Source organism: Lepisosteus platostomus, chromosome 14 (genome assembly GCF_059453375.1).
Source record: "Lepisosteus platostomus isolate fLepPlt1 chromosome 14, fLepPlt1.hap1, whole genome shotgun sequence".
NCBI lineage: Eukaryota > Metazoa > Chordata > Actinopteri > Semionotiformes > Lepisosteidae > Lepisosteus > Lepisosteus platostomus.
The window spans coordinates 21,013,160-21,039,724 of NC_142624.1; the positions used below are offsets into that span (position 1 = coordinate 21,013,160).

Here is a 26,565-nt window from a genome sequence, read left to right on the forward strand (position 1 = left end):
AGTACACCATTAGTGACATGGACTTGTTTGCTCAGTTATAGAAAGTTATAGTCTCAAATGATGTCGGGCCATTTGGTGTCATATGGAGGTTGCGTAAACACACTGATGGTCCTATCCCCTACTAACTAGGAATTCCAGTTACCCTATGCCAGAGTGTCCGAGTGAACCATAAAATAATCAACACAGGCCAAAATGTACCAAAAACATTAATATGCAGCAGATGAAACATTTATAACTGAGTGTTTAATCTTTAGTCGGGTCATAGTAATTTTTCAATACTGATATTCTTTGCGTTTTTCATATAGTGCATATTAAAAAAAATGAGGCAATTATAATGCTAGCCCTGAAGAGCCACAATGTCAGTTTTTTAACTGCTTCTTCTAATTCAGGGTCACTGGGAAGATGGAGTCTATACCAGCAAGTAATGGGCACAAGGAACTACAGTGTACATCTTGGGCAGGATGCCAGTCCATTGCAGGGCAGACAGACACAAACACAGACACGCACAGCAGGGCCAGTTTTCCCATTTTCCTGCCAGTAGGTTTTGGACTGGGGGAGTAAACCAGAACACCTTGAGGAAAGCTCCTTGAATTGGGCAGAACATACAAGCTCCTTGCAAATAGCACCCCAGGTTTGGAATTGAACCCAGGGTCCCAACATTTCAAGGCTGCAGAGCTAACCAGTGCGCAACTGTGCCATCTTTTTTTAATTTCATTTTCATTTCTGAATAGTGTGACTAGTGTGACTGGGACATGGTTTATTCATACTAAAGAGTTATATGTGCATGCAGATATATGGGTGCTTATAAATGTCGCATAATAGGAAACAGTTTTTCACACAATTTTATTTTCAAGTTTGTTACAAAGCTGCCCTTGATTTGCATCAACGTGCTAATTAAGTGATACAGCACTTAGAAATAGGTTAAGATTTCATAAAAGAGATATATTTAGTACTAATACCAGCAACAGCAAATCTTTCTTTGTGTCAGGCTTTTTTTATCTTATGGTTTTCTTGTTTTTCCTCTTTGTGGTACTCTTACTCGGAAGCCTCCATTGCCTTACTAATGTTATTCTGCGATTAAACCTTAGTTTCCTGTAACTAAAAGTTTGAAGATTTGCATGCTGAATTGACCAGTGGTTTCACCTGCTACAGCAGCTCCTTTCTACCAGGCCACAAGTAAACTAAAGAGAAACAGACAAGACTGTTTTTGCCTTGTGAAGCAATGTTGAGAAAACTGAAAGTTCTTAATTGTTATTCATGTAATTCCTTTAAGTTCATATACAGGAAATGTTTTTACATGTATAGGCCAGAAATATTTAATAATGTTTGATAGAAATTTAAGCAAGTGATCCTTTTGTAACCACTTATTACAGTGCTTTTATTACAAGTCTTTGACATGCTGCAACACTAATTTTTCTCACAATACAGACTTTGTTTACTATTATATCCAGATTGTTTTCAATTCCCAGAGGTTTTTTTTATTTGGGCTAAGGCAAGCTTGAAAGAGATTTCTATACTTCCACAGCTACAGCTCAGGGAAAACCCAACTTTGTTCATTTCAGTAGCTAAAAGTTTCAGTTTTAGCCCTTACCTCACAACCTGTAAATCCTGTTCTGAAAAGGCAGATTTCTGCTCATTTAGTTTTAGGCCACTAAAGCTTTTCCATTTTGGATCTCTAGAGTTAAGAATAGCTGGGAGTAACAGCTTAATTTACAAGCTGCCACTTCATCTCATCATCCTGGCTTTGTGCTAATAGCACATGTAGACCCTGGCAAGGTATCAGTAACAAATCCCCATTTAGAATTTGTGTTGCCAAATAATAATAAAATGTACTGTGTCAACCTTCTAAACAGGAAATGCACACAAAAAATAATCTTTAAACAGGCGCTGAATTTGCATGGCTGTCTTTTGCTTGGAATCTAGAATTACATATAATCACATAGGATTTTATGTAGCTCTCATATTTTGCAATTGCAGTCCAGTTTTTGGTTACTTTTGTAAATCCACAAGCTCATACAGACAGCATAAATATAAAATGCAGTTCCACAAAATATACGGTATGTATATTTTTTTGTAAAACTGGAGGTCCAATCTCTCTCGTTTCTTAAGGATCTTACACCACACTATGTTCTTGATATTTATCTGAGAACCTTAATTTTGTTTATTCAGGCGATAGACCTACATGTCCTCTAGTATACGAGATAATCTGTTATTAATTAGACCACAGCCAGCTCTAGATAGGGTGGGACACAGTTTTTCTACTGAAGCCACTCAGCTTGACAAATATTTTGTTTCGTCCTGAGAATGGAATCTGAATAGTGAAAGATTGCATGCAAGCAGAGAAAGGAACATACCGTAATCACTTTAATCTCAATATGAACTTCAGCCATGACCAGATAGCATCTTAGTTCTGCTCATCTGACTACTTCAGTTCATTTCAGTGCATGTACATGTTAGAGATGCATGTCGGAGCTTAAAAAAATAGCCCAAGATAAGCAATGCATGAAATTAAAAATAGCATTTGCATGCTTTATTCAGAACACCTTTTTATGTACCTACAGTATCAGCACTTTTTTGTTCTTGTACTGACCTCTGTAAGTTATGCCCATGTAGTTGGTCTGCACAGCTTTCCCTGCAATGCAGAAAATACTTTTGTCCTATATCTTTCCTGCCCCAGCATTTACACTCTAAGATAGCTTACACCTGCATGGGAATTTTCTGCATCCTCTCCCAGGGTTCAAAGTTATTAAAGCTACTTCTAACAATTGAAGTACAGTACTTTGCTTTTGTTCTTCCCTGAGATACGCATATTTGCTATCCCATTGTCTTTCTGACGTTTGCAGTCAGAATGGCTTTCCCTCAAGCTTCATTAGATCACTTGATGAAGATGCCTTTTTTCCTTACATTATTTGAAATTATTTCTTTTAATTTGCTCAAATGTTTTCTGTGGCCTCCAAAATGGTATGATGGATTATTTTGATATAACAGTATCCAGCATTGAGTGCTGATTTATTAATTAACCAGCAGAACCTGAAAAATGCAATTTATTAACTTGGATGATATGATCACATAACTTAGAAGCTTTCACTGGAAACAAGTTAACGGTTGCCAGAAGCATTGTTTTATTATTTTTAGAACATCTGATTTCATTAGTACTTTAATAATTCATGTTAGTCTTATCTGGTGGGAGGTTTGTGATTCCAAAAAGGATGTAAAACAGTTTACAAAAGTTACCCCAGCAAGTCATGACAACTTTTCTCATTTGAGAAAGCATTGTCATTTAAAAGACTGGCATAATGATCATCAAAGTTGAATCCAGACACTTTGAAAGATGGGAAAACATAAGCACTTTGAATTTCACAGGGAATAATATACATGTTTTCACACTTTACTTGCAAGTGTCTTAGTTTCCCTAGAGAATCATTTTCCTCTTTGTGATCTATAAACTTTGACAAGTCAAAGCAATTACTCATTTTTTAATTGAAACATTTATGAAGTCAATCAAATTTCACCTAAGGCAATATTTGCATTCACCACACCAAAATAAGGGTCTCACCTTTAGCATCTGGTTCTTAAGAATGCTAGTCATTACTGTTTGAGAACATATAAACTCCACGCAGGTACCCCAGGTCCAGAATTGAATCCATGGCCCCCACACTGAAAGGCAGCAATGCTAATCATTGTACCACTGTGCCACCCCCTTTTGTTTATCAGGTTTTGGTTTATTTTTTACCTGCAAATTATTCAAACTGATGGTTGTGCTGTAACTGTTCTTTAATGAACAAATGAAACATCCTGCCCTTTTCTTCCAATAATTTTTAATTTCCACTTTTATTTGTAATGTAACATTTAAGTTGCCTTAACTTATCTGTATTAGCAAATGATTGGAATGATTAATTCGGAATTAAGGAACAAAAAAACTCTTAATGACGGCAGATGCAAGACTCTTCTAGAATTTGAAAAGGCCATATTTTCAAGGTTTAAATGTTTTTAGGGGACTATAGGTCTTGCAGTTGATTTTGGTGAGGTGGTTTTATGCATAAAGAGCTCGTATTTCTCTTTTGTATTTAATGAATCCTAAATGCTATCCTAAATAAGTCCAAAGCTTGTTAGTAGGTGTATCTTGCTAACCTCAATGGTGGTAGCCATTAAAATACCACCCTAGCAGAAACTGCATTCCATCTCCTGGGATCTGAATATACTGTACCTTCCACTTTGTGCTCCTCATCTAGAAGAGCCTCCTGAATTATGCTGTATTTTCAGTCAATGTGAGATTTGTTGCATTTTGTAATGTTGGAAGGCTGTGTCATCATCAAGGCCTCTGGTGGCAATTTATACAAACAAACTGCCTCATGGGAATTCTCAGGATGAGATTCATTAAGGATCCAGATTCCACACAATGGTGCACTATGTTAGCAGGCTCAGAACCTATAGTTTAGCAGGAAACAGTCTCCTAGCCACTCATATTAACTCATTGGTTTGTTTATTTACATATTTATTTGTTCAAGATGATTAAGTGGGACATAGCCCTTAACTATCTGTCTCGCTCACCAGGGGAGCTACTATAGTGAGAGCTTTCAGCATTCAGCCAAGCTTGAGAATGAAGCTCTGTTCTATAATTTAATTATAATAAATTACAAAACCTTTAGTGTGAAGCAAACTACACCAATAGGCATTGATCCCAATTCAGTGTTTTGTGCTTTATTGGGGGTGGAAAAACCAATTGTTGATGGTGTTTTCTGAATATAAATCTAAAATCAGTTGAATTTGCTGCAGAACAAAGGCCAGTTTGTAATTTTAAAAACATACAGTAGAATGCAGAATACAATTCTGTAGCAAGCAAATAAGTCAAACATACACTACCCATAAAGCATAATGCTACTGTACAGTCAGTTCCAGAAACTCAACTAAGATTCCACTGTAATTATTTTTTTATATCAAAATATAAAATTACAGCAACAGATATTTGAAACATACATTTAATATTCAATTAATATATGAATATTAATTCATATGTGTTTACCTACATATGCATAATTATATATTCCAGCACAGCAGTCCAAAGTAGAAACATCTTGTGTCTCTGCACAAATATAAACTGCTATAGACTGTAGGCCTACACCTTGTAAATTTTAGTGCTTCAATTAATTCTGGAATATACAGTTAACAAATCGTTAAATCTATGGCCTCTCCTTAGAATTAGCCTAGAAGTAGTATTTTGAAATATATGCATGTTTTGAACAAGGTGTCTAGCATTATTGTTGAAGCTGACAACCTGGTTTATTTCAAGAAATAGCTGAATGGCATCCTTTGAAAAATTCACAATGGACTCCTATTACAATTACCTGGATAGTTTAGGCATTGTTTGGCCAGTTTTTATCTGCTGTACCCATTCTCCCATGCTTTTGTCCTCCTTTGCCTTACAGTTACCCTGAAACTTTTCTCTCTCTACCTTACACCTCAATATTTTTTTTTCTTGCTTGCTTTTGGTGTTGAATTAACCTCTATTTGTTTCTTTGCAACCCACCTGTGATGCAGCTCTGCACTCAAACCTCTAGCCTCTTTTTAATTGATGCATATATTAAAATGCCATCTTTTTCTCTTTGGCTTGTGCGAGATCCATTGCATATTTACACTACAGATGATTATCCTGCTCAGGGGTATTCAACCCTAGAGATCTCCAAGCCAAGTTAGTTTTTAGATCAACTGTTCTTAAAGGTTGACTGCACCTCTAAGATCTTTATAAAATCAAACAAGTAATCTCTTCAGTTCAGAAACTCTGGTCCACAAAGGCTGAAGAGTACTTCGATTTTAGCCCTAGGTGCTCTCTAAATTACTGAAATTAACAAATTATCTGTTTGAATGACCAAGATGGAATTGTTCCATATCTTTAGAAATCAGTGATTTCATGGTTACCTACTAAGTGAACTAGATTAAGGCATTCCAGGACCAGGGTTCATTGGAGAGTATCCCATGGTCTCACCATACCCATGTAGTGCTAAATATTTTTCACTCATTGTATGTTTTTGCATATACATTTTTGCTTTCAGTTTTTCTCAGATTCCAAACATTTTGTATGACTTACTTTCTGTTTTGTCTTTCTCTTTCCAGACTGTATTTACTCAAATTAAATGTTATTAAATGTCATTACTTTCCTAATTCCTAAGGTGTCTGCATTGCAAAGGTGAGCATACATTGTAGCAGTATCGTCTGAGAAGAGAGCCCTCTAGTGGTGAAGCATTGAGCATTAAGTACAATATAAGGCCAGGTCAGCTCTTTTTCTCTAGGTTGCCCAGAGTTTGCCGACAACCATGAGTATTAATAGACGCTTGTGCTTGAGTCACAAAAGTAACTCAGGTTATCTAAAAATTTAGATAATTTTATCTTATACAGTGCCCTCCAGAATTATTGGCACCCTTGGTAAAGATGAGCAAATGTCTTTGTTAGTTTATCAGCTTGATCTTACACTGAAAATATGAGAGAAATCTAAATTTTCAGTGAGGTAAAATTATTTTTTTTAAAAGATTCTTATAAAAAAATAAACATTTTTCTCAAAAACACCTGTCGCAATTATTGGCACACCTAGAAATTCCTATGAACAAAATCTAATTGACGCCACCTCCATGCCAACAAACTATTTAGAAGGACTGCCAGAAGAAAGCCTCTGCTGTCGTCAAACCACAAACGTAAGCGAGCTGGGGTTCGCTAACCATCACTGGAACTTTGATTGGAACTGGTTCTATGGTCAGATGAGACAATTAAACAGCTTTTTGGCAACAGACACCAGAGGTCGGTTTGGCATAGAAAGAGTCAAGGTCATGCAGAAAAGAACCTAATCTGCACTGTGAAGTATGGTGGTGGATCTGTGATGTTGTGGGGCTTTTTTTCTTCCAAAGCCCCTGGGAATCTTGTTAGGATACATGCCATCATGGACTCCATAACATACCAGAAGATTTTAAATCAAGATCTGGTTGCCTCTGGCAGGAGGCTAAGACTAGGTTGTGGTTGGACCTTCCAACAGGACAATGATCCAAAGCATACCTCCAAATCCACACAAAAATGATTCACTGACCTTAGAATCAAGCTTTTGCAGTGGCCATTCCAGTCCCCTGATCTAAACCCCATTGAAAACCTGTGGGGTGAGCTGAAGAAGAGAGTCCACAAGCGAGGACTAAGGACTCTGAAGGATCTGGAGGGATTCTGTATGGGTGAATGGTCTCAGATCCTTTTATATGTGTTCTCCCACCTCATCCAGCATTATAAGAGAAGACTCTGCTGTTATCTTGGCAAAGGGAGGGTGCACAAGTACAATATTCAGGGGTGCCAGTAATTGTGACATGTGATTTTTTTTGAATAATTTTACCTCACTGAAAGGTTAGATTTCTCTTATATTTTCAGACATTTTTTCATAGCCTTTTTTGCTCATCTTTACCAAGGTTCCAATAATTCTGGAGGGCACTGTACAGTATATGCATTGATTTAAGATACTTAAACATCTTTCTCAAAAGTAAAAGTTTCAGATTTTTTAGAATCAGTTAATGTTACACAGGTGAATGCATGCATGGATATGTGTTTAATAAATTCAATTCATACCCCCTTCATTAAATCATATAGTGACATTCTACATAAAACATCCTCTTTCTTATGCAAGGTATTATCATTTTATCTTGTGTATAATTCAACTGACTTTGCTAAAGCTTAACTGAATGTGACTGATATAACTGAATTAAGCTAATTGTTTTGGCCATAGTTACTTCTACAAAGGAACTGTGAGGAGGTCTGGATTACTGTGTTGTTCATACTAAATTAAATTTTGCCCCCATCATTAAATCATATTGTCTAAGTAAAAGCAATGACAGATGAGTTCATCATACATTTGCATGTAAACCTTGCTTATTTTGTTTAGTGTGATGCATTTAAACATTGTACAGTGAACTTTCATATTCTTATGAGAAATTCTAGACAAATAAATTAAAAGTTAAATTAAATTTAAATGTTTTAGAATTTGTACAGTTAACATGGTGGCAAACATTCATCTGAGCAGAAACCAGCAGAAAAGTGTGCATTCAAGAATACATTTACAGTATATTCTTTATTATAATTCAGATATATAGCATAGGCAGCTCTCCGGATTGTAGCTAATGGCTGTCACCGGTGATTTTTGTTAGCATACTGTATACTGACTACTAGTGTTTACCATTTTCTTTGTGCTTAAAATGTAAATATTTTTCCTACAGTACTTGATTTCTCAGTGCATTGGGCATTACAGTTATTTTTGGGCAGGCTCTCTTTTCTCTTATGGAAAACTTATAAAAATACGTCAACTTCTAATCCATTGATGGAAATCCGATTCAGTTGCAACTTTCGTCGTTCATGGTTTACTGCCTTTCCAGGTGTTTTGAAGAGTTTTTTTGATGACCCTTCTATCAAGTCTGAGGATGCTGTTTTAGCTCCTCTTACTGTGTTTTCATTAGTGTTGGAGGACACATACTATACCTCACCATTGTTTTATTTGAGTGGCATAGTTGTCATGTGAAAGTGTTGAAGGACAGAAGATGACCAAGTGATAATACAAGAACACATGTCTCTAACAGCTTTGAGGAAAGAGCCACCCCCTGCCCAACTCACACATAAACCCATTTGCCCATAAATACCAGGCATCTCAAGTTCACTGTGTGCTCTAACAAGCTTTTAGATCTGAGTAAGAGCTTGAGATCCTTCAAGTGCTTGTTAAGTAGCATGCTAATATGTTAGAAACATAAGTGGCTTTAGAGGAGGTATTTAAGCATATTTGCCTGATCCTTGTTGCAGTTTTAATACCCCAATGGTCCTTTCTTTTTAAGACTGTTTCAGGATGTGTAAGAACATAGCTTTGTCTTCTTTTTTGTAGTTTGGAATAATCAGTGCCTTGAAAAAGCATTTTTTTACCAACAGCTGTAAACAATCCTTTTCAAAAACATGGAATGATCATCATGACTCAGACGGTGAGAGGATTCTGGCCAACAGGGCGACAGCCCGCCTTACAGAACTGATAATGGGCACTATTGCAATATGTGATGGAAATTGAAGGGAATGAAATGTCTCCTGCAACTTATCAACACATTAAGGTGGAAGTTCCTATTATGAAAAATTGTATTTTACTTCAATCATCTGGTGGTTATTTTTGTTCAGATTAAATACATTGTCCTTCACATGAAATAAAATGAAAAGAAATAACAGGAATAATAATAATCCAAACATTTATATTCTAAAATGGAACATTTATTCTATTCATATTAATTTGGTTCACAAGTAAACAAGATAAATCTTGGCTGAAACGAAAAAGTAATTTTTACTCTCAATCTCACTTTTTTTGTGGTTTGCAATTTCCCATTTTGTGTGTTTTTTTGTTAAAATAGTTTGTGATTTGTTAGAACGGTTTGCAATTCTCTGTAATTTACGGAAGTATAAAGAATAAATTGTCAAACAAATGTACAGGGGGAAACAAAGTGCAATCAAATCGACAGAAAATAGATTTCTTCTGACAATGTTGAAAAGTCAATTTTATAACAATTAAGCACTGGTTTCATCTTTACAAACTAGTGAATCCAAAAGGTCTTGTAAAGTGAAATCTTAAATGAATTAGACTGTCAACTTTTCTTAGCAGTTTTTTTGCTAAAAGTACCTTAATTTTCCTTTCATATAGTCCGGAATTAATTATGAAAAGGAATATATTGACTGGGAAGCCCTAATATTGAACCTGCCACTGCAAATTGGTTCTGGATCACTAAACAGTGGTTCTTCGGGTGCTACAAAGCATTGTACTTTGCATGTGCTCTTGCATTTATGGTTCATGAATAAAACTCATTAGAGATGGGCATTTTATCGGGGGATTTTTGTGAATTTGGTGAATTTATGTACAAGATGTTCAGTCCAATGCCTTTGATGGAAGAAATGGAGATTATCTTATGGGTGGGTGGTTTTGCTCAGAACTGTAATCCTGTTTTAATGTTTTGTCAAAAATGGTTTAAGTGCGGGTTCTAAATATTTCTGATTTGTCCAGAGTTGTAATCTGAATAGGCATCCCCTGGTCCTTGCATTCTGTGGTGAATGCTTCCTCCACTGGGTTTTGAATAGGAGCAGATTGTAGAGCGGTGGTTTTTCCAGACGGACCACTGGGAAAGCATTAGGATCAGCTGCTGATTTCCTCATTTGAGAAAGCATGAGTAGACAGGGGGCTATGAAAGTATACAGGACAAACCCAATTCACAGGATTTTGTATAAGTAATGCAGTTTCTGAATGTCTGGCTTTTATGCTTATTTTTTCTCTACACATCAGTGATTTACAATTGGTTCTGTTCATTCAAGTGTAGTTTTCAGCAGAATTGTATCCACTGGATGACAGAATACGTCTTAAGAGCATCCCTTCCGCTAAACATGTAGCTGTGGAGAGGGAGTTTAGTAAAATTAGCTGTAGCTGTGTAACACTTTGATTTGCTCCAGGTTAATATTGTCATTAATATGTTTGTGTTTAAATGTCTCATTTTACATCAGGCAGGTCTCACTTCATAGTGATGGACAAGCTCTTTCCCACCTGATATTAGAAAATAAGAACACACTTGCATTATAAATACACTATAAATTGAAAATGTTGTCAGTAGCTGTTATCATGAATTATGCTCAAAGCAGGTTTTCTAAGTATTTGAATCTGACTCCATAAAATAAAGTATTTTCGAATGCAGCTGTTTTGCTTTGATCTTATTAACACACATTTGTAAATGGTAAGAATATCATTGCGGTTGAAAGCTTCCATGACTATAGGAAGTTTTTTTCTTACCCACTGACATCAACAAATTTAACTGCCCTCCATCAACCGCCTCCCAAAGCTGTGTAAGTAAAATAATGTTAAATGAATATAAAGAAAGCATGACTGCTTATAAATCTCACATTTCTATTCTTCATTTTTCATTTAATGTAGAATATCCAGTTTGGATATTATTCCATTTCTGGACTACAAATAGTAGAAAGATGTGGCTCTTCTTTTGGTCAGCTAAATTTGCTGTTCTCTTGATGATCTTGTAGCAGGTGTCTGGTATTTGGACGGGTGCACCGGGTGTCTGCTCGGTTAGGGTTTACTGTGTGGCATCAGGCAAAAAAATAAAGCCAGTTTTCTTTTTCCAGCTACTAAGAGCAGCAATGCCAAAGGAGCCTTCTTCAGCCAAGATTAGGAATTTGGCAAAGTGGGCTTCAGCCTGTAATGGGCCTCTTTTTTTACAAAAGGGAAGCCATTACATACTGTCTCTATATAAAAGCCAATAGATTTCCATACTTAAGTCTTACATCAAATAATTGGGCTTGGGTTATAGTGCTCTAAATATTCCCTAAATCTTTTAAGTAATATTGTTCTGTACATGTCCTGTTAAGAAACTCACCGAGAAATTTGGATTAAATTGTATATAAACTGCCATTTTCTCTAGTGTTTAATTTTCACTTCCATTCTGCCATTTGTATAATTATAAGCATGCAAATTCAAATAGATTTTCAAGAAGGTTGCAACAAACCCCTATTCCTGTGTTCCTAAAGCTTTCTTAAAATCCTTGAATATTTGAGCTGCTTGTAGGTTAGAGTGCAACTCATCCTATAGTTATAAATCTACTGTCATATGACATTTCAAGAGCTCTGACCCAAAGTATTCTGTTTTGTTTCCTCAGTAATAACACTTTATCACAGTTATTCAGAATTTTATTTCTCAGACGATCAGATTTTTATATATTTTGCCTTAGAATTCTGTTTATCCTTCTTGCTATTTTTTTTTGCAGAATAACTCTTTCCAACACAGGATATAGAGATTTTTATGAAGCAGTGATTAAAAGTTAGCATATTTCTTTCCTTTAAAATATTTTTCAGGTAGCCTCTTCATTTTGTGGTTTGTCAAAAAATAGTGCTTTAAAGATATGGATTTTAAATCATTGAAGATAAACAGATATATCTTTTATCTAATTGTGCCTGTAAATTTCTCCCTTGTCAACATGTACATTATGCTTTTAAACCACTACATATCATTCATTGCTCATGTTGTGTAACAGTGGTTTTTCTTTTGCTGTATTGATGTCCATTGAGAACTAATGTGTTACTTTAGAATCTTTTGACGATTTCACGATTGCAGAATTGCGCAGTAGTTCTTATTGCACTAATGAAGTTCCTCAAAATCAGTTATTTTGGACAGCTGTGGAAAAAGTTAGCCTGACTGACTTATGAAGGACCTGTCATATACTGTAAGTATTTAACAAACTTAATTAAGATCCCCATCTCAGCATTCACCACCTTAAAACTGTTTTAGGTAAAATATGTTTAAAAATATGCTGTGTTTAATGCAAAGATTGGGATTTGCATTTTTTCTGGAGATGTCTGTTGTGTTTTCTATATATTGTACATATATTCGTTTTAATTACATAAATGTAAGCTTTGTACACTGGCTCTTAGATGACTTGTCTTTAGTGCAAAAATATATACAAAGAATATTTATTGTTTTAATTCTATGTCACTCTGTCTTTTCTCACTAGACCTGTAAGGTTTTTAATCTAACCCATCCATCCATTATGAGAAAACCACTGACTCCCAGCATCCTGGAAGCATAAGACACAGAGCGATATTGCAGTCCCTTGCAAAACACACAAGTACACAAGAGTCATTGAGAGACAACAACTATTCTGGCCAGCACATTTTCAAGAAGGTGCGATGAAACTGAAACACTCAGAGAAAACCCATAGGAACACATAGGGAACATACAGATTCCACACAGAAGGCATCCCAGTCTGAAACTGAGCCCTGGACCCACAAGCAATAAGCAGCAGTGCTAACTGCAGTGCCACTACAGTATGTCACCCCATTTCTTATTTAGACTATTTTAATAGTCCCCGATATAAGGCTTTGTTTAATGTTTAATGAGTTTATGGTTATCTTCGCAGCAAGATCTGTGTCTTTCAGTATCAGTATAGAGGTCTTAAGACGTGGACAGTGTTAATTAACAAATCATTTTTTTTTTAATTTATCATTTGCAGTAGGTCTTCTCGTTCAATCTGTCATTAAAAGTTGTCTTAATCCAGTTTACAAATCCATGTTACGGATGAATCTATTAATACATTAATACTTGGAAATATTCCTTGCTTCCATAGAGTTTGCACGAGAATTAAACATTTTATCATATTTCAAAAGTTAATGGGTGCCTGGGATAGATTATTACTGACAAATTACTCTATCACCTCGAAAATGTATGTGTGTGCATTGTTTTTTTTTAATTGCTAAAATCCACAATTTAAGTTAAATTCAGTTGTTTTTTTTTGTTTAGGGGGGGGAGTGAGGTAGGCTTGAGGAGTTTCATATTGACTAACCTTGGCACTAGTGATGATAACACAAAAAGGTGGTATACAGAGGTAAACATATGTTTTGAGATTTACGTGATAAACTGAAATCTTGATATATTTAAAGTCTTTTGCTTATTTTGTGAAGTAATAATAATGTTTCTTCTGGTCTGGCTTCCATTTGCAAGTTTTTTTTAAATAAACTATGCAAACCAGTTTGATTATTTAAACTTATTTATTATTTTAGGAAATAGAATTTAGGCATATAGTGCCAGTGTAACACATCTTGTAAGACAGTGTAAGATCTATCTGAGATCTATGATCAGTCTGATTTGTGGCACATTTTTTGATTATTTTAAAGATGTTTTTAGTAAGGTGATTATCTTGAGGATTCTTGATGTAGTTTCCCTAGTGTTACCTTGATATACTTAGAAACATCCAATGAAATTTGCTTCCAACAAAACTAAATCTAATCTTGTACTTTATATTAGTCTGAGACAAGATTATTTAGGCACTCCTACAGCTGTGGCTTCTTTTTCATGTATCACACTATTCAAGTCACTTTTTCGACTTAAACAAGGAATTGTTGTTGACTGAATTGACAACCTGCAAAGGCCCACTAACACATTTCATTTCCTTGGCGTGTTCCAGAGGCTCACGAGAGAATCACTGCTTCGTTCTCGTTAGTGACAAGTAATTCTTTACCTGCTGTCAGTCAGTGAACATAACACTGCTGAAGGTGGCTCAGGATTTTCCAATGAAGTTTAGGCAGAACTTTATAAAATGAGCAGGGGTGGGATGTTTCATTCAGTACCTAACTACTTTTTCTAGGGATATGTGATTTGTAGACAATGTAAAATGCAAAAAAAAAAGCGTTTTTAAAATGAATTCAGATGAAATAAATATTAACTTACTTTGAAACATTATTAATTGTTTTATGGTTTTATAAATTTAAGAAATTGATTTGCGACCAGAGGTTATTTGAAACGCCATATTGTTGTTGTCAGTCAAAGCACCTGATTCAAGCTTGGTTGGACCATATGGTATATACATGCAAAATAGAAACGTATAATGATACAGTATTTTAATATGACATACTGCACTACATCGTGTAACAGGTGTTTGCATAAGAGAGAATAAACATCATGAAGTAGAATAAGTGGAGTGCAAATAATACAGCTCATAACATGAGTAATTTTAATTTGGACATCTAAATGGAAGAGAACCAATGCATTTTTGTCTGGAATAAAACACAAGGAATATCTTATAAATTGTGCTGAATGGCCAACTGGATTTTCTTGGTCAATGTGTAATTATACTTTTTAAATGTCCAGTTTTAAAGTTACTGGCACTTAATATTTATTATTAATCCAAGCTGCCAAGAAAAATAAATGCTTTTGTGTCTACATAATTATTAGTTTACTGAGGCACTAAAGCACTGCCAGTTTGTAAGCTTCCTACACACTGCAAAAGCAATGCAGACACTTTAGGGACTTAGGCTGGTAAAGCTCCCAGAACTAGCTTTGAATATACAGTACAGTATATGTCATCGGGTTTGAAATCAGTTTGTCTGTCCTGAATAATGCCTGCTTTATTGCCAAATACAAAGATATCCTCACATGCATACTGTATGACTCTGGAGAAAAAAAAAAAGTTTTCTTTATCTTAATTCAGTGTTTGAAACATATTTCTTGGGTAGATAAGGCTTCCCTCTTCAGAGACATTTTGGTACTAAAATCATGTAGTGATGTACATCTTATGGTTCACTGGGTCAGATCTCTAGACTAGGAGCTCTATTTTTATAACATCCTGAGAACAGAATGCTGCTTGCTGTTTTCTCTGTATGAAGGAGTAAGTGCAAACATTCCAAAAGCCATGGTTTCTGGGTTTGTTGTTTGTTGCTAGGAAAAAAGCAAAGATTTTGTTCTCTGTTCTTTGACATTCTTTTTGGAGCCACAGAATAATGTACCATAATGATTTCGCTGGAAACGCATTCTAGTGCATACATTTTTTTTTATTTATTTATAAGAGGTCCTGTAATTGTTTTTTTTTTCCTTTATAATAATTAATTTGTAGTTCATTTCAGTCCTAAAGGTATTTTTGTTTGTAGGAGCACACCCAATCCATTTCAGAACCTGTTTCCTAAGCAAATTTTCCCACAGAAAACTTTCAGAAAATCATGTCAGGTTGAAATTATTATTGACATTCCATTATTGCAGAAATTGCATTGCTTTTAACTTGGCTGTAATGCCCAAAGGTAACCTTGAGTTGAATTCTGAGTAAAATAAAAATGGGAGTAGGAAATGTGAGAAATATGAAGGATTAAAGTGCTTAAGCAGTCCAGTTTACACTTGTTCTCTGTTGCTGCTTTGCCTTCTCGACTCAGTTTTACAACATTATTCGATGTAAATAGCGACGAGCATGTCTGGGCAATGACAGCTAGATCCCTGTTTGCTGTTAGATTATGATAGCAGCATTTGGCACATTGCTAGTCAGGCTTTGGAAGCCTAACACTGGAAGGATTTATAAAGAAATCTTTTTTTATTTCCTTGTTTTAAAGCCCATTAAGGGGGAACGCTGCACTACAGTATATATTAAAATTGAGATATCTAGATAATGATCTAATATTTGTATCTTTTTCCGGAAGGAGTGGGTATGGTTAGAGAGACAAACCTTAAAAAGATTACTATTTAAGTGTTCTAAGGTAATGTACCGTTAAACTTGGCATTCTGTTTTTAGTCTGATGACTTTTTTGCATGTTGTAACTGACATACAGTATCAGCGTCTGATGACTAGTAGTTGTGTTCAACCGGTCATCAATGTAAAGTGACTTCTGGCACTTTTCAGTAGAACAAAAATCCAAAAGACTTCAAATTCAATTTTACTTGGAGGGTCTGTAGCATAAACAAATCAGGAATGAAAGGTTTGTAATAAAATCTTACATCCATAAATAATGTCACAAAAATACAAACTGTTTGCACTCGGGCCAGATCTTTTCTATTATCTTTAAGCCCCTTTTACCAGAGACGTTACCAGAAGTTTGTGTGCAAAGCTGATTAGTCTAGTACTATTTCTTTAATATACAACATCCATTATAAAACAGAAGGATTGGATCTTTTTTTAAAAAAGAAAATAATAGACATTACCCCATTTCCTTCCTTGCAGCCAAAAAAACAGCTGCTTCACGATATTCATTATGCTCTGTATTGATGCTGGGGAGCACAGTGGTTAAAGGGATGTGGTTTATAGCACGTGGTCAGTTTAGATAAATAAGGGTGTGATTTAATCTGTTGTGGAATGACAACATCCTTGTAATAAAATAAGTTTAGCTGATAATTTTGGTGACAAGTGGTATTAGTGTACTGGAAGTCTAATTACATTAACAGTGGTACACGAGCATGCAAAACAAACCATTCAGTCTAGCTTGGTATTACAACAATTCTCTGTGTATCAGTTTCCAAATGTGATGTTTTCCCACAATGATCCCAATTACATTGCAAACTCAAGCAGTACAGCTGTACATTACAAAATGATATTGAGTTATGTTGTTGGCTCTCATTTGAAATCATTTGGATTTTCCTGTATTGGCAGGGAAATGGGTAATTAAGGGGGTCATTCGGTTGTACAGTTGTCTGGCTGCATGATGCAGCAGTAAGCTGGCTGGCTACAACTGAGCAGCTTCAATTTCAGTGAAAGGCAAAAGGGTGTGTTGTCAAGATTTAACGGTGATCTCTCTCCCGGCTTCTTTCACAGAAAACCTTTGTTGAATTTCTTCAGGAACGTAATCTTAACAAAATCTTTCATGTACCACCATATCCAGTTTGGTCACATATTTACCTTTAGATAAGCATCCCTCCCTATCCCTGCACTTCTGTGGCTGAAGCAGGAAATCATGTGTATGGAGAAAACATTGTACTCCTCCCATAAATGAACAGAAGATTCTAGCAACAGTAGGTCCATCCTTGTGGTTTGTCAGTCTTGAGAAAGTTGAAGTTATTGTTGCACTTTGCTGAATTTCTAATTATCTAATGATAATCCTAGGCAGAAGAACAATGTTCACAATAAATTCACATTTCTTAGTTCCCTTTTTGGTCTCTTTTAACTCTAACCAGCACAGAAAAGCAGATGGGTAAGAATTAGCCACTTTAATGTTTGGGCAGACTTTTTTCATTTCCTTACCTCCCCTGGCAGTCTAAGCTTAAATGCCTGTAATGATTCAAAATCAGGCAGGCAGCATGTATCCCAAATAAGCTTTAAACTCCGCATTTAAGAAAAAAAAGCCCCGCTAGGCAAGTATTTAGTCTATTGTGCAGTTGCTGGTACTTACAGAAAATTGTCTGAAATGGCATAGCTAAGAATACTCATTTCGTTATGGCACCGTCTTTCCTTTTTTGTTTAAAATCTCTTCTGTTTTGCACATGTATCTTCTAACTCTCTTGGCTAATTAAAATGCCATTACGGTACAGGCAGCAGTACCGTCTGGTCCAGAGAGACTTCCAAAAATAGATTCCTGAGTGAGACTCACTGCAAACGTGACCTGGCTGGATACACATTTTTAAAGAGGCAAGTGCCTCAGTGAGTCTTTTTTTTTGTGGATGGTGTGCTGCTTAAAAGCATCACATTTCATTTCATTGTATTTGGAGGCTCTTATTAATTTTTAATTTTTGATGCTCAGTTATGTATAAATGATGGCTTATGTGTAGATTTCACTGCATGATCTCAAAATAGAGCAGCAAAGAAAACAAAAGCAATGCCTTTTGCTTATCTTTAAGTGATTGTCTTAAAACTGTTTCACCCCCCAAAAATTGGAATTATATTACATTAATTGATCTTTTGCGAGCCATGATCATTCCAGATTTTTTAGTTCCTTACATGTTGTCTTTTTATGGAAACATATTTTATAGGTATTGATGTGTGAAAAGTTGTTAGAATTTTTATACTTTCAAATGTTATTTTTCCGAGCATACAGCACCCACGACTTCTGGTCTTCTGTCATACACAGCTGCCTAATACTGAATATATTTGTGCAGAAAAATAAACATAGCACTTTCAGTCTGGCCAGCATACGAATAGTAGTATATTCATTGGAGGTTTACAGACAGATTTTTGTGAAGCCATTTTTGTCTTAATGTCTTCTTTACACCCAGATGTAATACCAAAGGCTTGTGAAGAATTCCCTTCATGTTGGAGACTGTATACAGTCAGAAGGTTTTGTGGCAGTGATGTTTTATTTTTTTGGTAATGTCACCTAGGTAATATTTGTCCCTATGAGAAAATATAATTATAATATATTAATGTAGAGTTAGATCTAAAAGATATTTTCATATTTTAGGAATATTAAAAACAATACTGTATATATGTAAAAGTAACATATTTATACTTACAGTAATGCACTGTGAAATGTATGCTCAGTTGTTTGTATTTCTTAGGAAACGAAGTAAGGTACAGTAAGATGTAATCTTTCTTTTTACAAGGTTTTGCTATTTTTTATATATATTTTATGTTTTTTTTAATAAAGTAAGGTTTAGACATCTCAGATGTTCAAAAGAGTGGAAACGAGTTCTGTTTCCTCCAAGTACACAAGAATAAATCCCGACCTGTTTTTTGCCCCCCTGTCTCTGTTTTATCTCTTTGCTCATGTTGATGGAATATTTTGTATACGTTAGCTGGAAAGATATACGGTACACTATTTTAAGTGTACACTCCATACTACCCTCACCTTATTGAGGAAGTTACTGTGTATTTTTATACAGCTTCTTGAGCCTTATTTTTATCAAGTGTCCAGACTCTTCCTTCTGGGACTGACATGCACGACATGCTAGCCCAAACGTCAGGATGGAGCCAGGCTGGTGGTGTAATCCCTGAGCGTGAGCAGGAGAATATAGCTCCCAGCTTTGAGAGACACTCTTGTTCCAGGCCAAACTGTCTCCAATTCGGCAGCAACTGGCTTTCTGTGAAAACACTGCTCTGTTTTCATTGGAAACCTGGATACCATGTTAGTGGTGGCTTTGAAATGATTAAACTTTGTGCAACATGTGTGAGTGCCTATTTTCCCCCTCAACCCTTTTAAAAGTAATAGAAACATTTTAACCATTTCTTCTCATCTTTAGAGGTAAGGGTGGCATGGTGGCACAGTGGTTAGCATTGTTGCCTCGCCACGTTGGGCCTCTGGGTGGAATTCTTGGGATGCTATCTGTGTAGAGTTTGCATGTTCTCCCCATGTTCATATGGGTAACCTCCCACAGTACAATAACATAGTGACAGATTGCAGGCTGAAATTGGCCCTGTTTTGTGTTTGTGTGAGGTTGTGTCTGTCTGTGCCCTGCAATGGACTGGTGGCCCGTCTGGAGTTTGTCCCACCTTGCACGCAGTGTTTCTTGGGATAGTCTCTGGACCACTGTACCCAGAATTTGAGAAACTGTTATTTTCTTTTTTGATGGCTAAAATTAAAAAAAAAGCATGTTCTTGTATCGTGCATAGTTAATTGTCATTTTCCAGTGGCTTAGTGCGACGTGGTTTGGTGAATTATGACGTACTCTAAAAACTGAGTAAGAACGTTGGAACTGATCTGTTTTAATTGGCAGTGAGCACTTTGACACAACTGGTCCCATTCAAAGGTATACATGAATGTAAAGTTTTTCATGTTCACAATGTGAATTCTGCTGTTTATTATGCATCTGGTGGTAATATACTGTATGTGATATGGCAACAGCATGGCATGAATTTCTGAGATTGCTGGCAGATGCATTTAAGAACCAAAATGTATTTTTTTCCCATTTTCTTAATTAGTAAAATGAATTCTTTCTCTTTTCATTTTTTTCCACACTGTGGTGAATTTTCACATAATTGTAATATTTTGCTCCTAATTTATGCAAGTAATTTACGGTAAACTCATCGTATTGCAGTTACTTGTACCTTACAAGTTCTACAACTTGTAGATGGTTGCAAAAGAGCCATCCAGTGTAGTATTCCTCCTTAGGACACCATCTGTAAACTAACTTTCAGAAACTTAAGTTTCTACACTTCTAAGACAGGCACTACAGGACTTCCATGTCCTTGCCCTCTAAATGAAATGTAGTTTTTATATTGCAAAAAATGTGGTTTGATTCCTATTCCTTTGAAGGTGGCATGTGAATAATGTTTCAAATGAGTGCCCAATTTTCTGTTGAACCCCGTGCTCAGTTGTTATGGACTGAGTAGTGTTAGCCATACTGATTCAAGTTTTTGAGATACATCATGAAGTGAATTTTTGTCTTATAAAATGTCATTGTTAATCTTTTTTCATCCTCTGTTCTTGTCTCCTTTGATCGTATTTCTTCAAACAAATTCACTTTTCAAAGACACTCCCATTCTTTTTCACAGCAGTGGCTTACTCTCTCCTTGAAGTGAATTTTTACTAGGTGATTTTTTATGTGAAATCTCCACAGAGCATGTCTTTTATGAAAGATTCTACACAAAACAGAAGCTTTTATTCTCCCAGTTTGTCAGAATCCATACATATATTATTGTCTATTGAAAATGCTGAATGAAAAATAGATTTCGTACAGAACACATTTATAGAAAATAAGCAGTTCATGCATATTTAAAGCTGCTCAACATTATTTTTTAACTTTCAATATTATGATTTAATAAAATACCCCTGAGTACAACATTTGATGAAGGTTTAATTAAATTAATTAATTTTTGCTTTGGAATGTATTATGTCTGTTTTCTTTCAGAATTACTCTTTAAAATATTTTGCAATCAAACATCACATATATTGGAAAATATGTAGTATTTTAAAGGAAATATTTCCTTATTTCAAGGACATAATGGAAAAAAAATCACATGATGGATATTTCTACACTCAGTTTTATTATAGGTCTTGCAATAGCTTTTTGTAATTGTAGTCTAGCCGCTAAGGCTTACACAGTAATACTGTCCGTAAAAATAAATCCTACCCCTCAATTTCATGTGAAGATAAAGGTTGCTTTTTCCCCCCTTTCCAGTACTGTAAGTATAAGACCTGCACATTCAGCTGCTCACTATCTTTATCACCCTTCATTGTGACTGTAATCTGTAAGATATATTGATTATATAATTAGATATAATTTGTATATCTTTTGTGCATTCTGAGGTGGGGGGGGCAGGTATTAAACCCAATATATGACTCAAAAACAGCTTCTTTCAAAGCTTTTTATTTTTCTAGCAAACTAACAATGCATCAAAATATTTATTTTTCATGTGTGTCCTCCAACACGGACATTGCTGACTATGTGTGGACAAATTTCAAAGTACCTGTACTCCCTTCTTTTAGTTTTGTCACTTCTGTCCATTTCCCGCTGCAATTTCAATTCCATAATGCGTAAAACATTCACGTGTGAATTGATTAAGTCCACCAACTACTGTACTTTCTCTCTTATTTGCTTTGCCATACCTGAATATAAACTTGTCTTTTTCCTTTGATTTAAAATCTGAAAATATGATGAAATATGAATTTGGTGCAAGTATTAATGCCATGCACAGAACCCAGTTTGTCAGTAACCAGTAGCAACCATTTCTGCTATTCTGTGTACAGAATATGAGGGTGTATGGGTTTTTTTTTCTTTTACAGATGGACTTCCTAGCAAAGAGCAGCCCTTGGAACTTTTGAAGCCATCTGGAATTAACCACATTCCCCCTTCTGGTAGGATACCATATTCCTTTTTTAAAATTCTTTCCCCTGACTCTCGCAAACACATCTCTTCACCAAAAACTATGTGATTCTGGTGCACATGTGCACACATATGCTACAGCATTAGTTCAAAATTTCCAGTTTTCTGCATTAAATGAGAGTTACGTTAAGGGAGAAGAATCCTGAGCAATGCATTCTACATATAACACTATGGAAGTATGGATCTACATAAAACATACTTTATATTCATATATAAAATGATTAGACAGAGATGTTTGAAAGTGGTGCATTATTAAAATAATCAATTGTGGGAAATAAAATCTGAAGCTCTTTATCCATAAATATTGCATGACTTACAGGAGCAAATGGATGAAAGAATCCTGTTGCATATCGTGTTCGGCTACTACAAAGTGTGTGCATTGAGTTGTAGCTCTCCTACAGGCAGATTTGGGCCATTTTTTGGTGAGAATTTAGTGACAGCATTTAAATGTAAAGCTCTCAGGACCAGGAAGCAGATGGTAAGGCAAGCTGTTTTTGGCCTGACTAACTCTGTCTAGAAGTTTACTGATTGCTGTGTTTTTTTCCATGAATTAGTATTGATCAAAAACAGATTCTGAAACTTGAATTTGAATATCATTATTTGGCGTATCACTTACAGTCTTCACATTGTATTTAATATATATTGCTTCAAAATAACCACTGCATTGGAAAAAATGCGTATAAAATAGAATCTATTTCCTCAGGGTAACATGCTACTGTAATGTACCTATATGTTTACTTCAGATCATTGCTAACAGTTCAGCCATACAGTCCCATATTTGTCTCTGAACTTGCTGTTGACACATTTCAGTCCTGTAAGCAATACCTATATTATATTAAAAAGCATCGGAATCATGTGACCTTGGATAACATTGGGTAGCAGCAGTTTTTTCGAGAGAAAAATACAACAAATTTTAAAGTCTGTTTTATCTTAATACAACTTTTGCTCATGTTGTTGTAGTTCAGATATCATTAATAATACAGGCATTGTTTTTTAAACTGTCATACTTGGAACTTGACATCAAAGCCCAGCTGCAGACTAAAAAACAAAACATGAAAATAATAACAACGCAATTCTCATTTTTTTTAAATAAAATAAATCGACCTCGCTGAGTCAGAATGCCAGCTTTTACCATTCAGTTGAGCACAAGCACAGAAAGGGGGAAAAACATATGCAAAACTTTCATAAATTCAGCAGAAACAAATATCTTGTTTTTATTTTAGTTACAGTTGTGCTTTCTACTAGAGATCTAAGACAGGGGTGTCCAGTCCTGAAGCACTGTAATGTCTAGAAGTTTTATTTCTACTCAGCTCCTTATAATCGAAATTGGTTGTCTCAATAATTGTTGGGATAATTATCCAACATCTGGAAGCAAGATGTGGGCATTTGGAACAGACCTTGGAAATTCAGTGGCCCTTCAGGATCATTACTGGACATCCATTGTCCAAGACATACTACTGTAACTTTTGATTTTACTTACTTTGTATTCCTTTTTGATATATCCTCCTTGAAAGTTACTGTAAATGAAATAAAAGTAATTTACCTTTGATCACACACGTTCACACCTTTCTTTATGCTTTTAGCATAATCTTTTATTCAAAAATTAAAATATTTCTGTAAATATTTCTATATCACAAATTAAAGGCACTAACTTAAAACCAGAAGTTAAGGTATTTGCTTAGCACTGGTTTAAGTGCCTATTTACAAGCTCAGAGACATGGATGTTTGCGAACCTTTCTTGTTGTGTGAGAACTTTTGTACAAGGAATATTAAGTGCACTCTTAATGTAAAGGAAGTGCAACTGTGTCACTTTCTGTCTGTACACAAAGCAGCATTCCAGAGCTGCTGGTTTCCTAGTGTTGGGATTGTAGCTATCACTTCAGACACATGTGTAGCAGGCATTGTTTGCTTTATAGTGAAATTTGATAATGAATTTTCAAACAATGTGACAATATCCAGACAACATTTGTTTGTAAAATTATCTTAAAGGATGAGGCCAAAGTTACAGCACAAAAGTTAAATCAATTACCAGTGACTTTCAAACTGTACTGTAGATGGAGAGGCAGAGAGAAAACGGTTTTCCTCGTAAATGCGACAGTCATTAGTAAAAGAACATTCAAAATAAAGTTTGAGGGTTATTTTTAATTTCCCATAAAAACCGTTACAGAAATTATTTCAACTCAATTTTGATCATGTACAAATTGTTATAACAACACTTCAAGTTGGTAAACAATAATGCTTTTTATTTTCTAGTATGTAGATACTCCATAAAATTCTTTTAAATGAAGTATCAGTGCAAATAGGTGAAAAACACTCCTGCTACTTCTAAAGATGTTTAAAAAAAGTGTCCAATGTTTATCAGTGTATAAACTCCCCCATTATTTGCGTATGATGTACACAAAAATGTGCCCTAGTTTGCTTGGGCCAATGCAAACGTTGCTCATGCCCAGTGCAGAAGAAATCTTACTTGCAGACATCTGAGCTAAAAGTCAAACTATTATTATATTGCCTTTTTAATAGCTACTTTGCAGAAATGCCATTGAAGTAAAAACCTTGCAATTTTTTTCCCTAGAATTTTTAAGTTTCATATACCTAATTACTTATGTACTGTACTGGTGCTTGTAATATGGTTTTGCCTTGTTACAGCATTTTAAGAAGTATGTGAGTAGCTATTTATTAATATAAAATTAGAGGTCAACATGTGCTGATGTGTCTAGGCCCCTCTGATGTCTTCATCTGGTTCTGGCTCTATGTGTTATGTGAGCAAACATCTGCTTTGCACATGAAGATTCACAGGCACACATTCTCTTTGGTTTGTTTTCACACTTTAAGTAATTTCCTACAAGGAAGTAACAAGGAATGGAAAAAGGGAACAGACACACCAGAGCTATGTTTTGCTGTTAAATTGGTCAGTAGCCTTAATGATTCTGAATGCTTGAATCAGTCCACTTCATAGTTTTTGTTCTATTTTTGTAGTTTTTTTTCTTTCTGTATAATGCTCTGTCCTTACCTACACTAAATATTATCTGACAGAGATTTTCCCAGTGTTAAATTCCATCTAAATCTTTTTTTCAAAGTTCCTTTGTCCATATTTTATTCCATTTTCTTTACAATTTTTGCTAATCCTCCTTTCTTGGTATCATCTGAAAACGACTAGTTAACTAAATATACCAGAGTGCAGATTTATATAAATTAGGAGTGGTCCTGATATAGATCCCTGTGGTACTTATCTTATAATTCCAATTACAATCTCAAAATTGAGAATCTGTAAAATGTTTTATCATAAGCCTTCTGAAAATGTACACCATACCATGTGTCCTGCCTGAATCCATTATTTTTCCTTATTCCAGAAATTCTAGCAAGTTAATTAATCTAGACCTTGCCTCTTCAAAATCGTTCGGAACATTCTTGAATGACATTTGGTAGAGGGAGGCCGGGTGGAGCAGTGCTTAGCATTGCTTCTGGGTGTGGAGTTTGTGTATTTTCCTGTGTTTGCATGGGTTCCTGCCGGATACCCCAGTTTACTCCCACAGTCCAAAGACATACTGTACTTAATTGGCTTATGGAAAAATTGGCCCTGGTGTGAGTGTATGCAGATCTGTCTGCTGTGTAATGGACTGGCGTCCTGTCCAGGGTGTATCCTGCTTTGCGCTTGTTGCTTGCCAGGATATGCTCTTGCTCCCCCAGGAATCTGTATTGGATAAAGTGGCTAGAAAATTAATGGATGGATGGATAGAGTGTTAGACTTCTAGAGAAAAATAGCAGGTGGATAACATATTTTGGGTTTTTGTGAATCCATTCAGTTCCTGGAGATTTATCTTAATTTTTTCAAGTGACTCTAACGCTTACTGTAGGTCTCTTGTACTCTAAAACTGTTTAATATGAAACTTTTTCTTTGCTCAGCCTAAGGCATGATGTTGCTTTCTTCCTTAATGTGCACCAAATAAAATTTTATATCACAGTGACTAAAATATTTACATATGAAGTTTCTCATTTATATTATAAATTCATATATATTATTTATTCATTGTTTGCTGTTATTTCGCTGTTGTAAAGTTTTGGACTGTGTGTCAGTTAAGCGGTTAAGGCACCAGAAGGCAGTGGATAGAGACTCCAGATGCATGCAGGAATGCATTAATATCACATAGGCATAAGGCTATTAAAGAAATGGCCTCACTGGTGTGAAGCCAGTTGGAAGGGAGTGAGCAGTAAGTAACCTCACTAGCATGGTGGCAGCAAGTAACAGAAGGTTGCTCCTGAATTCAGCTCATGGGGAGCCTGACTAAACCGGGTCTCAGAGTGAGACGCCAGACAGACAGTGAGACCCTGAGTTAACATCAAACCCGGAAGGGGCAGGTTCCAGGACAATCCTGCAGGGAGTTGAGCAACCCTACAGATAGCTCTAGGGGCAGACCCTTGCAGTGAGGTGTCAGTGTACAATATGTCCACTGTGGTTGATCGAGACACAGGGACCTCCATCTCGTAGGTAGACAGGAAAGATGTGAAAAACTGTTATAAATTCCTAGGAGTGA

General features: G+C 35.6%; 1 protein-coding gene across 6 annotated transcripts in view; it reads left to right on the top strand.

Annotated features, from left to right (window-relative positions):
• The window catches only part of hdac4 (histone deacetylase 4), a 251,755-nt gene that overhangs the window by 89,562 nt on the left and 135,628 nt on the right, over positions 1 to 26,565 (top strand). For all 6 annotated transcript variants that reach the window (XM_088604975.1, XM_088604976.1, XM_088604972.1 and 3 more), the window contains one exon: positions 21,934 to 22,005. In XM_088604975.1, coding sequence (XP_088461101.1) covers positions 21,934 to 22,005 — 72 coding nt within the window. The remainder of the gene's footprint in view (positions 1 to 21,933; positions 22,006 to 26,565) is intronic.